The sequence below is a fragment of the Vombatus ursinus genome, unplaced genomic scaffold (assembly GCF_900497805.2).
Source record: "Vombatus ursinus unplaced genomic scaffold, bare-nosed wombat genome assembly UNPS02014832.1, whole genome shotgun sequence".
Lineage (NCBI taxonomy): Eukaryota > Metazoa > Chordata > Mammalia > Diprotodontia > Vombatidae > Vombatus > Vombatus ursinus.
Window position 1 is genome coordinate 67223945 of NW_020954610.1, and position 18658 is coordinate 67242602.

General features: G+C 38.8%; 1 protein-coding gene across 1 annotated transcript in view; it reads left to right on the top strand.

Moving 5' to 3' along the window:
• The window catches only part of LOC114025884, a 176953-nt gene that overhangs the window by 57579 nt on the left and 100716 nt on the right, over positions 1-18658 (top strand). The window contains exon 8 of the mRNA XM_027839396.1: positions 15146-15315. Within this exon, the coding sequence (XP_027695197.1) occupies positions 15146-15315 (170 nt within the window). The remainder of the gene's footprint in view (positions 1-15145; positions 15316-18658) is intronic.

The following is an 18658-nucleotide window of genomic DNA, read 5'->3' on the forward strand; positions in this document are numbered from 1 at the left end:
GTTGTTAATTATTTCAACTTGTTTTTTTAGTTGATTCCCTAAGGTTCTTTAATTATGCAATCATATTATCTGCAAAGAATAATCATTTTGTTTCCTTATTGCCTGCTTTTATTACTTCAATTCCCCCCTCTATCTTATTGCGATAGCTAGCATTTCTAGAATGATATTGAACAATAGTGGTGATAGTGGACATCCTTGCTTTATCCCTCATCTTATTGGGATAGCTTTAAGCTTATCCCCATTACAGATGATGCTTGCTCTTGGTTTTAGATAAATAATACTTATTATTTAAAGCAAGGCTCCACTTATTCCTATGCTTTCTATTGTTTATAATAGGAATGGTGTTATATTTTGTCATTTCTACATCTATTGATATAATTATATGATTTTTGTTGTTTCTGATGTGGTGAATTATGCTGATAGTTTTCCTAATATTGAACCAGCCCTGTATCCCTGGTATAAATCCCACCTGGTTATTGTTTATGATTTTTGTAATATATTGCTGTAATCTCCTTGTTGTATTTTATTTTTTTTTTGCATCAATATTCTTTAAGGAAATTGGTCTGTAGTTTTCTTTTTCTGTTTTTTCTCTCCCTTGTTTAGTTGTCAAACCATATTTGTGTCATAAAAGAAATTAGGTAGAACTACTTCTTTGCTTATTTTTTTCAAATAGTTTGTATAGTGTTGGAATTAATTATTTAAATGTTTGGTAGAATTCACTTGTAAATCCATCTGGTCCTGGGAATTATTTCCTTTAAGGTTTCCTTAGGGTTCATTGATTTTTTTTTTAAATTTCTTTTTCTAAGATAGGGTTATTTAAGTATTCTACTTCCTCTTCTGTTAATCTGGATAGTTTATATTTTTGTTAATATTCATATATTTCTCCCTTTTTTTGAACCAATTTAGATGTGAGTGAAGTTCAGACATTGCCTTCTCCCCCATCATTTCCCTCTCCATTGTAAAAGCTCTTCCTTGTGTGCACCTCTTTTATGTGAGATAACTTTCCTCATTCTTCCTCTCCCTTCCCCAGGAAATCCCTCTTTCTTGCCCGTTCATTTTTTTTTAGATGGTCCCAATACAATCAACTCAGTCTTGTACCTTCTTTTTATGTAGAATCCTTCTAACTGCCCTAATAATGATAAAGTTCTTAGAAGTTACATTTATTATCTTCCCATATAGAAAAATAAATAGCTTAAACTTATTGGGTCCCTTATGGGCCGTGAGCCATAGGGGCACTGGGACATTCTTTCAAACTTTGAGCTTCTTCATATTGTTGTATTCACAGATAGTTCTGGGGCTTTGGGAGTTTTCAGTGCTTCCAAGGTGGTATGATCTGGGGAGAGGTGTGGTCACTGCTTTCCTGGTCTGCACTCTGGTCCTTCCCCAGGAAGGGTCCCTGATCCCTTGGCATTGCAATTAATACTGCTCCTGAAGGTTCCTGTTCCCTTTGGACCAGAAACAATACTGTTCCTCAGGGTCCCTGATCCCTCTTGACCAAAAATACTCCTTGCTGCCCTTGAATTGTAACCCAGAAGTGGATGTGGGCAATGTACTTGCCAAACAGCATCAGGTCCTATGTACAGTGCTCAAGGGTCCTCTGAAATTTCTTTCTCACCAGTTGCCAGTGACTCTTACCATCTCTGACTTCAGAGCTCCCAAACCTGCTGCTTCTTCTTTTATCACCACCTAGTCCCACCACTGGTGTTTCATCCACATGAACTCTGGGCCAACCTCCACCCCCATGTCACGGTTCTCTCTTTCTGATCACTTCTGCCATTCCAGAATTCCGTTTGAGGTGTTGTTTTATTTTATTTATTTTCACATTAGTCATATTGTAAAGAAGTATTAGAACCAATGGGAGGAACTATGAGAAAGAAGAAAGAAAACAAAACAACAAAAGAAAAAAAGAGATCAAATAGTATCCTTCCATCTACATTCAGACTCCATGGTTCTTTTTCTGGATGTGGATAGCATTTTCCATCATGAGTCTTTTGGAGTTGTCTTAGATCCTTGAATTGCTGAGAATAGTCAATTCTTTGAAAGTTAGTCATCACTCAGAGTTGCTGTTAATGTGAACAATATTCTTCTGGTTCTGCTCACTTCACTCAGCATCAGTTCATATAAGTCCAGGTTTTTCTGAAGTCAGCCTGCTCATCATTTCTTATAGCACAATAGTATTCTATTACATTCATAAACCACAACTTGTTCAGCCATTCCCCAATTGATGGGCATCTCCTCAATTTCTAATTCTTGGCCATGAAGTATTATTTTAAAGTTGTTTGGAGGGGAATGTTGAAAGAGCTTGACTGGGTGCTTTCTCTATTCTGCTATCTTAGCACTGCCCTTAGAAGCACAATATCCTCTTAATTCCATAGTAAGCTCTTTAAAAAAACAACAAAAAAGCATTGAATTGATCTGAATTAAGCTATAAACTTCCTGGCAATAAATTCCACCTTTTGCGGCTAATATTGATTGAAGGAAAAAAATTATTAAATATTTACTATGTGCCAAGCAACAAGCTAAGTAATAGAGATACAAAGAAAGGCAAAAATATGGTCCCTGATCTTTGACAACACATAAGGAAAAGCTAGAGGTGAAAAAGCAGCCACGGTGGTAGGAGGGTACAAGTTCAGAGGCATAGCTTGGAGGCTGGGGACTGGGCAAGTTAAGGTGAAACCCAATTAGAGTCCTGGGTCCTGGAAGTCAGAGTTTGAATTCTAGAGAAGTCCAGAGTACAGGTGTGAAGATTGGAGATGGCTTGAAAGTGATTTGCGCATGGTAACACAGTTAGTACATGGTACATAGGAGACTAGCTACTAAGGTCTCAGTGGTAGGAGTCTGAGTTCTGGTGGGAGGAGGAGGAGAAGGCTGGAATGTGGGCAGCTTGGCTTAGAGATGACCTTTAAAGTCATGCAAATCAATTCTATGTACTCCTATACATAATAACTCTCAAAATACTTGAACATAGTTACTATGTTTTCCCGTAGACTTTTCTTCCCCAGGCAAAATATAGTTAAATATTCCCAGCTTTTCCAAATCTTCCTTGTATGGTAGATTCTTTTCATCATCCTGGTTACTCTTTCCTTGTTATATATTAGTTTAGTTTTACTTTTAAAATGTGGCACTCAAAATTGAATACCAGATGTGTTCTAACCAGTGAATGCTTAGTACATTGGTGTTATTACATACTGTAACTGGAATACCATTCATCTTTTAATATAGCCTAAGATAACATTAACTGTCCCTCATTAGTAGTGCCAGAAATGATGTATAGACCAACAAAATTTACACAGTTTACCAAGACAAGGTCAAAATGGATGTACAACCTGGACATATAGGGAGATATCATAAGTAAATTAGAAAAGCGTGGGATATATTATCTATCAGATTTGTGGATAAGATTTTATGAATAAACAAGAGAAAGCATTACAAGATGTAAAATAGATAAATTTGATTATATTAAATTAAAAGGTTTTTGGACTAATAAAACCAATGTAGTCAAAATTAGAAGGAAAGCAGAAAATTGGGGAAAACTTTTTATAGATGGTTTTTTTATATAAAGACCTCATATCTTAAATATATAGAGAGAACTGAGTTAAATTTGTAAGAATATGAAGGGGCAGCTAGATGGTGCAGTGGATAGAGCTCTGGCCTTAGAGTGAAGAGAACCTGAGTTCAAATCTGGTCTCAGACACTTGACACTTACTAGTTGTGTGACCATGGGTGAGTCACAACGCCTATTGCCTCACCAAAAAAAAAAAAAAAAAAGAAAGATAAAAAGATGGTCCCTGCATTAAGTTCATCTCTTCTTTTGGGGCAGCTAGGTGGCATAGTGTATAGAGCACAGGCTCTGGAATCAGGAGGACCTGGGTTCAAATCCAGCCTCAGACACATGATACTTACTAGCTGCGTGACCCTAGGCAAGTCACTTAACCCCAATTGCCTCACCAAAAAAAAAAAAGAATATGAGTTATTCCCCAATTGATATATGGTCAAAGAATAAGAGCAGGAAGTTTTTGGAAGAAGAAACCAAAGCTATATATAATCATATGAAAAATTCTCTAAATCATTATTGGTAAGATAAATGCAAGTTAAAACAACTTTGAGGTAGCATCTCACATCTATCAGATTGGCTAAAATGATAGAAGGGGAAAACGATAACTGTTGGAGGGGATGTGGAAAAATTGGGACAATAATACACTGTTGGTGGAATTGTGTGAACTGATCTAACCATTTTGGAGAGCAATTTGGAATTATGTCCAAAGAGTTATAAAACTATGTACAAACTTTGACCCAGCAATACCACTAGGTCTGTTTCTGAAAGTAATCATGGACAAAGGAAACATTTCTAAAGTATTTATAACTTTCTGTTATAAAGTAGAAACATTTCTAAAGTATTTATAACTTTCTGTTCTCTTTCTGATGGTAAAGAAATGGAAATTGAGGGTATGCCCATCAACTGGGGAATAGCTAAACAAGTTGGGGTATATGATTGTGACGGAATACGACTGTCCTGTAAGAAATGATGAGAAGGTTGATTTTAGAAAAACCATGGAAAGACTTGCATGAAATAATGCAGGGTGAAATGAGCAGAACCAAGAGAATGTTTTAGATGGTAACAGCAATATTGTTCAAAGAGTAACTGTGAATGCCTAACTATTCTAAAATACGAACATTCAAATCAATGATGAGGGACGTATGAAGGAAAATGCCTCCAGAGAAAAAACTGATATATGGAAGTATGTCTTGTATGGTTCCACATGTATATGTTCAAATGTTGACCTTCTCTAATGCAGAGTTGGGAGGGAAAAAGGGAGACAACTGGGAACTCAAAATGTAATAAATAAATAAATTAAAAAACTGTGGTTTCACACTATTGACTCAAAGTACATTTGTGGTCAACTAAAATTTCAGGTTTTTTTCCCAGATGAACTGCTTAGCCAGATTTCCTTAAATCTTGTGGTTGTGTGATTGATTCTTAAATAAATTAAATTAAGTACTTGAAATCTGTTTCTGCTATGTTTTGTATTGTTGGTTTTGACCCAGTTTTCTAACACACTGAGACCATCTTGAATCTTAATTCTACCATTGGTCTTTGAGCCAACTTAATTTTGTATCATCTATGAATTTGATAAATATTCTCGATATATTTCTATCTAAGTTTATGAAAATGTTGAATTTTCATGCTGCTGGAGAGATTTTTTAAGTTGATATAAAAGCTATTAATTAATTCCCTTGGGAACTATTTTTTAAACAGATCAAAATCACAGAACAATGTTGCCCCAGTCTATCATGTTATTCTCAAACAGATTATGAAACATTTTTCTGAAATCAAGATAATAGAATCATAAAGTTTTAGATTTAAAAGGAACCTTAGCAACCATCCAATCCAACCTTCTCATTTTACATGTGAGGAAACTGAGGCTCAGAGAGATTAGAAATAATTTCTCCTTGGGCACACAGTTATTCAATTAAATTCAACAAGTGTTTATTTAAGGCCTATTATATTCCAGGAACTATTGCTGGAAAAAAAAAAATCTCTGCCATCGAGGAAGGAATATTCTAGGTCAAGGGTAGAGGGAAGAAAATTTGTGCCTAGATAAGGAAATAAAAATATGCAAAATAAATGCAAAGTAGTTTTGGGATGGGTGAACACTAACAATGGGGGAAATCAGATCTGTTGTAGGAGATGGCTTGTAAGCTGAACATTAGAGGGGGCTAGGGATTCCAAAAGAGGGAGGAGAAAAGAGAGAGCATTCCAAACATGGAAGATGCCCCATGTAAACAGCATGGATGTGAGAGATAGAACATCTCATATAGAGAACTGCAAATAGATCAATTTGACTTGAATATAGTATGTCTAGAAGTTGATTGGAGGGTGCCTTAAGTACTGCTTGCCCAATAAGTTGCTAGTGATAGTTTTGATATAAAGTCTAAGATACATGTCTGACTGCACAATGTTTCCTTTCCTGCTATTACAAATGTGAGCCTATATAGTTAGGCACTTCAGTCATGACCTTATTTACTGACTACTAAATCCATTCACAATAATCACAGTGGTTATTTGTCATAAATAACAGTTCTTATCGCCTTTGAGGTAAAAATACATTCTATCTCAGGCACTTTATAAACATTACTTTGCGAATCTGAATGATATAGAGGCCAAGGCCCTCTGAGGTAGGTGTATAGTTGCAGTTGAGGTAGCTGAAGGAGAGAAGTGCCTCCAAGCCAAAGAAAGAGTAAACTAAGTTAAAAACATCTGGGAGGTTTTTGGTCCCAGTTCTTTGATCAGGCTCTACTCTCTTGTCAAGTCAGTCAATGGATCAATATGTATTTATCAGGCGACAGAAAGACAGAGATGGCTTTTTTCTGTCTTGAATCCCTGCTCTCAAAGAACTTACACTCTTTGGGGGAGGAGTGCATGAAGAGGGGGAAACACATGTACTCTAAAAACATGTACACAGTATATCCAAAATGAATACAAGATATCTTTAGGGGAGGAGACATGCAGTTTGGGGAAAATCAGGAAAAATTTCATGTAGAAGGTGGTGTTTGAACTGATTATTGAAGGAAATTAGGCATTCTAAGAGTCAGCGGTGGGCAGGAAGAGATGGAGTGTTGTGTGTGAGGAATGGCAGGAAGGTTGGTTTGATTTGTCCGTAGAGTGTGTGAAGGGAAGTAATATATAACAAGATAGGAAATGTAGGTTGGAGCCAGGTCGTGAAGTACTTCTAATGGCTTGCTCTTCCTGAATGGTAAGGCCAACAGAAGGAGCTCATAGCCACTCAAATGAGGCTAGTGATGCAGAGAGGAAGATCCCCCCTTCTAACTATCATAGTCTAGGCACTAGCTACAGGAAAAATAATACTGATAGACCAATATGTTGGTTCAGTGAGGTTTGGACAAAATATTGGAGTTCTGCCCAAGTGTGGCGGGTATTTAAGTGTACATCAGCTTAAAACAAAAGGTGAGCAATATCCCTGAATCTCTGGATCCAACAGTTGTGTGGTTTACATATTTGTTTTTTTCAGTTATTGGACTAATTCTTTGTATATCAGGTGACTAGGCTTAGTGGGAGGGGAAAAGAGTGGTGGCTGCCAAAGTTCACATGTGACACATGTTGTAAAAACCCTGCCTAGAAATACAACCTTTCTGAAGAAGGGAACTGAAGGAGATAGTTCCTTAACTAAAGAATCCCTCCCTCACCCCCAACACAGACACGACAATTTTTGTCAATGCTGCTGGGGACAGAAAGCAGGCTGGCATGGATGCTGCAGAAATAATATCCTGATCTTCATCCTGTTTTCCTCATGAGACAGGAACAAAGATGTGTTATTCTAGACTCTTACTCCTTTATGCGTCATGTCAGCATAGCAGCCGGGGCTTGTTTGAGGACCTGTCTTTCCAGTTGAAGGGCACTGTCTGGAAAATATTTAATGAATGGTGTAACTATGCTTTTCCTTAACTGTCCAGTCCTGTTCCTTTACTCATTTGTAAAGGCAAAGGAAGATTAAAAAAAAAAGACTCCTAACTTGAGACCCCAGTAGTTTGCCCATCCTCTAGCCAGCATAGGGAATTTTTCTTCCTGGACTATGGGTCATCAGCACTCACTCAGTCATTTGTTTAGTAGGCAGGGACAGGGCTTATTTGGAAAATAAATTACATAAGACCTCAGGACAGTGAAGGAGCTAAGCAAACAGCTCTTGGGCTGGGATTGGGGCATTGCAAACAGAGTTTCTGGCTCCTGATATGGGGACCCAATCAGGTGTTCTGTAGCCGGGAGGAAGAAGGGTGGCTCTCCGGATCTTTACGTTGTACAGCTGTTACCGCCTACGGCTCCTGGGCTCCTGGAATTCATCTTTTGTGAATTACACACAGATCACGGGCTGTGAGCTCTGGGAGGACCATAGATTTAGAGCTGGGAGGGATCTTGGGGGCCAACCCATTTGTTTTAAGGATGAGGAAACAGAGGCCACTTGACCAGGGTCAAGAGACCTTAGACATGATTGAATCCAGTCCTCTTGTTTTACAGATGTGAAAGGAAAGCCCCAGGGAAGCTAAGGGACTTGCCCATAGTCCCATAGCTAGTAAGTCAAAGAACAGAAACTAGAATCTGTGGCGGAATCTCCTGCCTCCTAGACTTTGTCTGTTGGCAAGCTCCTTCTTTCATTGAGGCCAGCTAAGGTGCAATCAGGCAATCAGGAAGAATTTATTAAATGTCTATTGTATACCAGATCCTGTGCTAGGCATTAGGGATGCAAATACAATGAATGAAACAAGCCCTACTCGTGAGGAGTCTACATTCTAATGGGGAAAAATAACAAATACACATAAGTGTATATACAGAATAAATAAAAAGACAATAAATACAAATAAACTAAATAGATAAATACAATGTAGTTTAGGAGAGAGGGCACTAGCATTTGGGGGGATCAGGAATGGCTTCATGTAGAAGATGGTGCTTGAGCTGCATCTCGAAGGAAAAGAGGGATGTTGTGAGGTAGAGGTGAGGAGCAAGTGTGTTCAGGGATGGCCAGTGCAAAAGGACGGAGACAGGAAATGGAATCTCCTGTGTGAGGCAGAGCCACAAGGCCAATTTGGCTGATTCACAGCGTGCAGGATGTAGAGTGATGTACACACACACACGTTTTTTTTTTCCTACAGGCAATAGAGAGCCACTGACTGACTATAGGGAGTGATATAGTCAGAGCTATATTTATATCTTTTTGGCAACTGTTTGAAGGATTGACTGGAGCGAGTAGAGACTTGGAGTAGGGAGACCAAAAGTGATGGATTTGAAGTCAGAAGACCTGGGTTCAAAGCTTGGATCTACCAATAATTACTTATCACTATGTGTGACCCTGGGCAAGTCACCGCACCTCTTTTTGGAGCTCTGTTTCTGTAACTGAAAAATGAGAGAGCTGGACTAGATGATTTCACAAGTTCCTTCCAGCTCTGGGTCTATCTATAATCATATAATCTTTTAGTTTCACCATTGAACTTACAATCTCTGTGAATCTTATGATTCCACCAAAGGTTCTTTCTTTTATTTTGATGTGATCGCTTCATTTTTTAAGCTTTTCTAACTTTGGTGCCCAGTGGCCAAACTGCATATGATTCAGAGACAACTTTGAATGGAGAAAAGAACTGGTGGGATGGTAAATGTGATTTTTAAATTTGATTTTCACTCTTCTCATGTGGATGTAGTGAGAATTGCTGTTTGTAGACGCTGAGTAAAACTGTAGTGATTATGTAAGCACTAAACAATTTTCTTTAAAGGTGATTTGAAAAAACAAAAATAAAAACCACGATGTTTCAAGTTGTGGCCATTTTTTTGGTAGTCTCTCCCTTGGTTCATTTTTCTGATTTAATAGAAGATTAATTTAACCTTTCCTTGTAGAGGCAGCAAATAGAATGCTGGTGTTAGGAAAACTGAAGTTCAAATACCACCTCACATTATTAGCTTTGTGACCATAGGCAAGTCAATCAATTGATTAATCAACAAGCATTTATTAAGTTCCTAATGTGTGCTGGTCATTGTGTTTGGTGCTGGGACATAAAAAGACAAAAATGCAATAGATTTTATGCTCATGGAACTGACTATATTTACCCTTAATTTTTCAAAGTATATGAAGTCCTTACCTCATAAGGTTGTTGTGGGGATCAAATAAGATTATGTGTGTAAAATGAATTACAACTCTTAAAGTAGCCATTTTATTAATAGCAGTTAACTATTATTAATTTCTCTATAAATAATTGTCTCCTTTCCCATGGTATAGTTTCTAGGGTCATTTCTCTGGTGTTTTATCATAGATAGGGTCAAAAGGGACCAACCCCCTAATATTACAAATGACAAAACCAAGGCCCAGAGAGTTCAAGCAACTTGCCTAAAGTCACACAGGTAGAAGGCATCAGAAGTGAGATTTGAACTCAGGTTCTCTCACTGCACAACCAGGGCATTTTCCATAGTATGGCATTGGGGTATACGATCATGTTCGGGTATCTGAGAACACCTGGGTCTCAGCTGGAGTTCTCTCTCCCCACTTACATTTTGATGTGTCCCATAGCGTACATCTGGGTTGAACAGATTTATTGGATATAGTCCCACTTTCACTATTTTGTACATTTTTAGATGAGTTGGTTTTTAATTTTCTTAATTAGGAATGAAGATATAATTTTGAATCTTTGGTACTAGCTCTGTGCCCTAAGGTGTCAAACATGACCCACAACAATCCTGAGAGAACCAGATGAAAATATAGTTCCTGTTTGATTTTAATGTGTATATATATTAGTTAAAAAAAAGAAAGAAAAAAAGAAATACATAAGTGTGTGTGGCTTTCTAAGTTGGGATACAGCCTGCAGGGATCCTTATGTATGGTTTAATGGTCCCTATTTGTATTTGAGTTTGACATCTATGCCATAAAGCAAATTACTCCGCCTTTCTGAGTTTCTTTTTCCTCGTCTGTAAAATGTGGGAATTAGGGAGAGATTATTTCGTGAGGAAGGGATGGTCTCTGAGGGCCTTTGTAGCTCTAAATCTACACAGGACATTTTTTTTTAAAGAAAAGAGGCTGTTAGGAGAGCTTAACCTGAGTTCCCTCAACTTACTTAAAATATTTTTATGATTATATTTCAGCATAGTTTCCTTTTTAATTTTATGTATTTATGTCATGAATTTAAAAACATTATTTTGTTAAGGAGTTTATAGACTAAAAAGACTGAGAGGGGTCCATGGCACACACAAAAAAGGCTAAGAACCCTGGCCTAACATCTACCTGGTATGGGATAGAGATTACCTTTGTTTTTGAATAGGTCAGGCACTGCCTGGTTGAATTGAATTGTCCTTGTGTCCCTCCTTCTCTGGGATCCCCTTTGCTTAGTAGAATTACCTTTTCCTATGGAAGGGATGAATGATACTCATTGTCTGTCTGGTCTCTTTTTAAAAAGCAGCCAATGGGAAGAGAACATGCCCAAATAGATATTTTTATAGGATTGTCAATAGAGGAAATATATGTGGAGAACTTCAGGGTAGCCTCTGTGTTGTGAATGTTCAGCCTGCCTTAAAAAAAAGAAAAAAAGCCTGAGAAGATGAGTCTCCTGGCTTTTAGTGTTTCCAGAGTTGTGAACTCTGCTCATTGGTGGCACTAGATGTCCACTCAAAGTCAGGACAGAATGTGAGGAGAGACCCCACCAGTACAGGGCTACCCAGCTTTGGCGAACAGGTGCTGATTTTCTCACAGAGTCTCTAAGGGAGATCAAGATCAAATGTTCCACCGGATTGTTGAAGCTATGTTTCCAAAGAACACCTGGGGATCAGATGGATGCAGATGCTGAGTGCTCAGGGCATTCTCATGCCTGGAAAATATGTAGGTTGGAGAGTTGTGTGTTTGTTGTGTATCCATGGTGAACTAAGTGGAGAACAGAACAAACTTCTGACCCGGTCCCTGGACTTTAGGAGGTCATGTACTAAGGCTACATGGAACACACACACGATGTGCTATCCAGGAATACAAATCCTCTGGACATAACTAATTTGGGGCTTTGTTTAGCTTTGATGTTTTTGTTTTTGTTTTTATTTTTATTTTCTAAATGTGACTGTCATTTCAAAGGTTCTGGAGACTTAATGAGATTTTCAGAGGAAAGGCTATTGTTTTATGGAGGTCTGGGTGGGGGTCTTGTCCAAATGATTTAGCATGAAGAAGTTATTTTGATACCATGCAGTTTGGGGAGTCTTTAGGAGATCAAAGAAGAGAGAGCATTGAGTGCTTCAGGTAGAAGGTCATCTGGGTATGCGGAAAAATGAAATTAAGTTTGGCTTAAGAGACTGAAACAAAGGGGACTAAGTAATTCATACAGAATTTTTCTCTGAAGAGTTGATGGGGGTCTCTTCAAGGAATATGTCTTCCTAATGATATTATACTTGACACTTCATTAATGCCTTTTGTTGAATCTGTGATTTTAGTGGTATAGAGAACTTTAGGTGTGGCAATTCTCTCCTCCAGTAAAGATGGATGAAAAAACAAAACAAAATGTTTATTTAGCACTGAACTACATATACCGTCCTAAGCATTGAGGGTACAAATAGAAAAGTAACAGTCCTTCCTCTCAAGGAGCTCACATTCCAAGAATGGAAGACAATACAGGAGGATAGAGGCAGGGTAGATGGCAAGATGCAGGGGCCCGGAGGATACAGTGGCAGTATGGATAGCAAGGCAGTAGGGCCCAGGGAATGCATCAACAGGGCTCATGGAGGGCACAAGGGTTTAGAAGTCAGCAAATAGTCTGTAATTTAGTCTTAGTGAATTGGCTGTGGGCACCAAGAGTCTAAGAAACTTGCTGATAGTCACAGAGGTAGTATGTGTCAGAGGCAAAGCTTTAACCTAGGTCTTCTTGACCCTAAATCAGGGCTTCTGTCTACTCTACTTCATTGCCTTAAATACAGATAGATGGTGTTCTTGCCAAAGGGCAAGATGCCTGGAGGGCAAAGATCTTTTTTAAGCAGCAGCAAGATATTAAAATGAATATGTGGGTAGCTCTGGTGTGGCCAACAGCCTCTGATAAACTAAACTTCAGAAAGCTTTGGACATTAAGTAAAGAGGTTGTGGGTGGCAAGCATATGCTATTATTTCATGGTGTCAAAGAGCAGAGCAATTTCAGGAAGAGGCTATTTGAACAGAAACTTTTCTGGGTTGATTAGAATTCAGAAAGTCTGCTTTTATGACCATGAAGGTGAATTTGAATTTTGCTGTTTTTATAATTTATGGCTTTTTCTCTTGCAGAAGATCCTTGGAAGTTACTTTTGGGATATATGGCTCCAGGAAAGATCACCCAGGGCAATTCATCAAGCTTGAGTCCAGTCTGGGGGTGGGGGGAGTAAGAGGCATTTATGAGTCACATTTTCTTGATTAGATATTTTTATGAATTTAGAACTTTTTGAAATTTGGCCTCAGAAGGCAAAAGGATCTGTAATAAGAGTTAAGCTCAATTATCAGAACCTTCAATTAGGAAACTGAGCTCATCATCAGTAATAATTATAACAATCAGATTGGGAAGGAGGCTGCCTGAATCACAGCTTCTATAATGTTTCACTTAGGTGTTCCTTCATATTTGTACTTCAATGGATTCATGGAAATTCACATAATAACAGATTCTTAGAGTTGGCAATCCCTAACTGAAGAATAAATCTTTGGGAAAACTTTTTTGACAAGTGGCTGGTCTGTCTTAATTCATTGGCTAAGCTCTGGCTTTGGCAACAGAGGAGATGAGTTCAAATCATGGATTTTTCACTTCCTGTGTTACCTTAGGCAAGTAGCTTGACATTTCTGGCCTCATTTTTCTCATCCATAAAATGAGGGAGCTGGACTAGATGGTCTCTGAGATCTTATCTAGCTCTAAATCTGTGATGCTATGATGAGATCCCGCAATCACTACCTCAGAGAATTGTGGTATGAACTCTCTGGTGATATGTGTCAAGGGCAGGATTGGAATGTAAGCCTCCTGTCTCCAAGTACAGAAGTCTATACACTATGAAGGATTCCTAATGTTTATCCAGATGATAATACTGTTATAATCAGTGGTATGCTGGTAAATATTTAACACCTGGCTTTGGGGGAAGAGAAGAATGTATGCACAACACACTTTTAAGTTTAATCTGCATTATTTATGTTTTTCCCATCACTTTCTTAAGTCTAAACAATGAAGCAAACAATAAATCAAGCCCTGATTTGTAGCCTTTGCTGATATCCAAGGTATAAATGCTTACACTGAAAATTTAACAATCAGCTCTCAAGGGGCTGTTGGAGCTGGCTTCAGCACACCTGGATTATAATGCTAGTCTTATAATTATAGCACAACAATTTTTCATTAAAAGTTTGCGCTGTGTGAAAGAAAATAATGGACCTTGTGCTGATAAAGCAGATGAAAAGAATGAAATCATCATTACTTTGAAATGGCATCATAATATCCCTGCAGGTCACTAATGATCATTGTCATCAAATTATAGAACTTGGGAGTTGGAAGGGACATTAGAATTCACCTGTCTAGCCCAGGGGTGGAAACCTGCGGCCTTGAGGCCACATGTGGCCCTCTAGGTCCTCAAGTGCGGCCATTTGACTGAATCTAAACTTCACAGAACAAATCTCCTTAATAAAAGGATTTGTTCTATAAAACTTGGAATCAGTCAAAAGGCTGCACCTGAGGACCTAGAAGGCCACATGTTCCCCACCCCGGTCTAGCCTAACCCCTTACTTTTCAAAGGAGAAATCTGAGACCCAGAGGAGTGGGGTGACTTGCTCTAAGGACACATATCTAGTTAGTGTGAAGCCTAGGACTAGAATCTAAGTCACTATATCATGTTGCCTTTCATCAAAAATTTATTCATTGCTTACTGTGACAGACTTATATGTTAACTGAGGATATGTGGAAGTTTAAGACATAGAGCCTACTCTCAAGGGGCTTACAATCTAGATAAGGAAGCAGAACATAAGTGAAAAAATAGCAATAAAAAGTATTACGTGATTGACTGAGAGGCAGCATGGCATAGTGGATAGAGAACTGGTCTCAGAGTCAAGAAAACCTGGGTTCATGTCCCATGTCTGACCCATAGAGGGTGTGACCTTGGATAAGTTACTTAATCTCTAGTGATGAAGGTAGACCTCTAGAGTAGACCATCAAACTTAAACCAAATTAAATTGTAATTGGGAAATGTTTAACAAAATAAATGAAAATACAATAAAACATAGATAATGTTAATTGGTGGTTTTCTAAGCTGGTATACCTCTAATCTGTTTATATCTGAGTTTGAGACCACTGCTCTAGGGAAGTCTCTAGAACTGTAACTTGCAGAGAAGGCGTTAACCTACGCTGGTGGAGGGAATGCCTGTACCTGGGAGTTCCCTATACCAATGAAGTCACGGTTCTAGTCCCTCTCCTTCTATGATTGAATGTAAGGTCAGAAGTCATTTCCTGAAAGAGCGAATTCACCTATCAGAGCCAGCAATTTATTGTCTTCTTGCCTGATGAACTCTAGCATCAGTTTATCAAATCAGTAGAAAACAATTTCACTCAACGATGAACCTATGAATTGTTATTTGGTACTGATATCTTGGAGTATCCAGGCCACCAAGAAAGGGTTTTCTTTTCCCAGGGAAGCGAATCTACATTTCAGACTGCCATTCCTTGAATGACACCTGGCTGGTCACCTTGGGGCGCCATCATCCCCAGTCCCTCACTTTGCATCGCTGCCATGATGACATCCATGCCATCACTGATCAAGGATTGAAGCAGTTTTTTCACCACTGTAGTGAATCTCTCAAGGTATGATCCTTATGTACTGTCTTCATATCAGAGTTGGGACTTTCAGAAGGGGATTCTATGTGCTTTAAAGGAGGGACTGTAGTGATTATCTCACCCAACCCCCTGCATTTTACAGATGAAGAAATGAAGGCCCAGAGAAATTTAATAACCTATTCAAGATCGCTTGGCTAGGAAGTGGTCAAGGAAGTATATGAACACAGGTCTTAAGTCCAAGTCCGTAATTCTAGCAACCATACCTCCCTCTTAAGCAATATTTATTCACCCTTTTAAGTCTATGTAATTACAAAACTGGTAAAATCACTTTCCTATGTCTTAGTACTGACATATTAAGTGGAAAAAAATGATATATTCTCAGAGAAGCAGGTATGAGCCATTTAAAAGAATGGCCAGAGTAGATGGATGCCTTTAAATGGAGTTATGAAATCCTAGAATCTTAGCATCAAAATGAACTTCAAAGATGACCTATGAACTCCAACTCTTACCTGATAAGATCATAGGTTTAGGGCAAGAAGGGCCCTTGAAGGCCTTTTTGTCCATCCCTGTCATTTGGCAGATGAGGAAACTAAGTCTAAGAAACTGGAAAATGCTTGCCCATAGGGAGTAAGTGTCAGGGCTGAAATCTGAATCCAATGTCTCTGACTCCTAATCCACTTGCCTTTCCCCTCAGTCACACTGATTTCCACGTAGTCCTCTTCTTTTTGGTTTAGACTGGTTTAGTGCTAATAGTAAGCACTTAAAAATGCTTTTTGGTTGACTGGATCTGTGCTTTCATTGGCGAGAGAAACTTCTTTGTTGAGGGAACTCCCTCCACCTTCATGCCCTTTAGCCGCTTATCTATAACTTGGTTTTAGAGAGTTACCTGAGGACTGAGAGGGCAAGGGATGTGCTCATGGTCACCCAGCTAGTATGTGTCAGAAGCTCTCTCTAAGGCTGACTCTCTCTTTGCTATACTATTCTGTCTCCAGCTAGTCTCTACCTTCCCGTGACATAGTGGAATACCTTATGCCTTTGTTATTAGGAACTGGTGTGGTTCTGGACTCATTGGCATCAACCTCTGATTTCTGATATAACCACACAATGGGGTAAGAACCAAAAAGGAAAGAAAAAAAGAACCACAAGGGGAAAAAAAATTAACCTTGCTCCAGGATTGGCTGGTGTGTCAGTGAATCATTATGTCAACTTTGGGAAGTTAGTCAACTTTTTTTTTTTTGCCATCAATTCTTCATTGAGACACTATTGTCACTTAGAGTTCTAGGCTGGCCATTTTTAAAGTCTGATCAATTTCTAGAAAGTATTGGAGGAAATTCAATCAAATCTGCAAATATGGATAGCAAGCATCTACTGGGGATGAGGCACTGTGTTAGGTGCTAAACCTTTGACTTACTTTTTCCAACCTTTTTTTATGAAATGAAAAGACATTTTGCCTTAAAAACATCCCTTTTCAAAGGTTTACATTTAATAACTGATATTTATGTAAGTTTTCAAAGTGTTTTATGTGAATTATCTCATTTGACCCTGATAACAACCCTGTGAGATAGCTGCTACTACTATTCCCATTTTGCAGATAAAAAACTGAGGCTTAGAGAGGTTAGGTGACCTGTCCAGGGTTGCATAGGTAGTGTCAAGTAGGGTTTAAACTCAGATCTTTCTGACTTCAAACTTGATGTATCAGACATATTTCATCATTATCCATAGGATATCAGAACATAGTTTATCCATTCCTAGACTTAGAGCAGGAAGAGATCCTTGAGGTCATCTACTTCAGTCCCCTCTTTAGACAGAAGAGGAAACTGAAGCCAAGAAAGCTGAAGTGTTTTGCCTAAGGTTGTTATGCTTCATATAATTGCAAACCCCTTTTATTTTTCTTTTTAAATCTTGCAGAAAGATGTCATGATTTTGCAAATATTAAAAAAAATATAATTTGGAGACAGATACCAAGAGCTTTTCAGCGACTGCTGTTGCTATGTATGGACATATACGGATGCATTATGCACATGTTTATAGTTATGCACACATGCCTGAATGTTTACAAGTGTACACATGATCTATGTTTACTGCCATGAATATCTATATGTGTGTTTACATGTATGTATACATATATGTCAGTATGTTGTATACAAATAAGCATGAGAGGCTTGGGACAGTGGATAGAGGCTTGCACATAAAGTTAGGAAGTCTGAAATTCAAATCCTGCCTTGACACATACTACCTGTGTGGTCACGGACAAGTCACTTACCTTTGAGAGTCTCAGAAAACTCTCAAGATCATGGGAATTCAGGGTTGAAAGAGATCATGGAGGCCATTTAGTCCAACCTAAGCTTTATACGTGACAAGTGGTCATAAAGCCTTTGCTTGAAGATTCCCAGTGAGGGGCAACCTTCTACTTCCTCTTTTAGAAAGTTTTTCCTTATGCCAGGAAGGCAGCATGATTACATAGGGAGAACTTTGGGTCTGGAATCAGAGGATCTTGGTTTAAATCTAGGCTCCTGCAACCCACTAGCTGTGTGAGCTTAGGTAAGTTATTTGGGCCATCTCTTCGGGCCTCAGGGCTACTCACTGCAGCCAGCAGAAGGAGGGTTCCCTGAGTTCAAGAAGATTAAAAAAAAGGGTAGAAGTGTTCAGTTTTCCTTCCCTGTTTCCATTTCTTCATTTGATGACAAATGTCTCTCCAGTTGGGTGACCATGTGGTAACCTTGAACTCACACTCTGGAGAGGGAAGAGGAAACCTATGCATAAGATTTATATGTCAAAAAGAGATTTATTGACAGACATTTTTTACAGCTGGCTGGAGATTGGAGAGGAATGCTGCAGGCTTCCAAATTGGCATCCGGAATTGGGGATGATCCGGCAGTTCCCTAAACGGGGTCGTATGGTTAGTCCAAAGATGGTTTCTCAGCTTTCTCTTTCTGTATAGGAAAAGTGCCTTCCTTGACATATGTCAGAGAGGTCTCCTTTTGTTTTTGCTTCCAGTACAGTGGTTGGTGAGGAGCAAAGTGTTGTCTGCTATTGCTGCCTTCAGATCTGTGCTTCAGAATCTTTGCTTGCAGTAATTGGTTGAGGTGGATGAGAGTATGAAATTAGAATATTCCCCGTTTTATTCAAGGTTAGCTAAAAGGGGAGGAGTGTGAAGGGCCTGGTCTATGACGACAGGTAACATCCGGGCCCAAATGGACACTTTATCCATGAGGTTATTATTCGGAAAAGTGGGGAGAACTTCTTGGCTGGTTTTAGGGGTGAAAGCAAAAAGCAAGAGAGTGTTCATACCAATCATGTGGCAAGTTCCAGGAGAATGGCCTTGGGTTATTCTGTCAAGTGAGAAATCACTTAGAGAGGTGCTTATGGG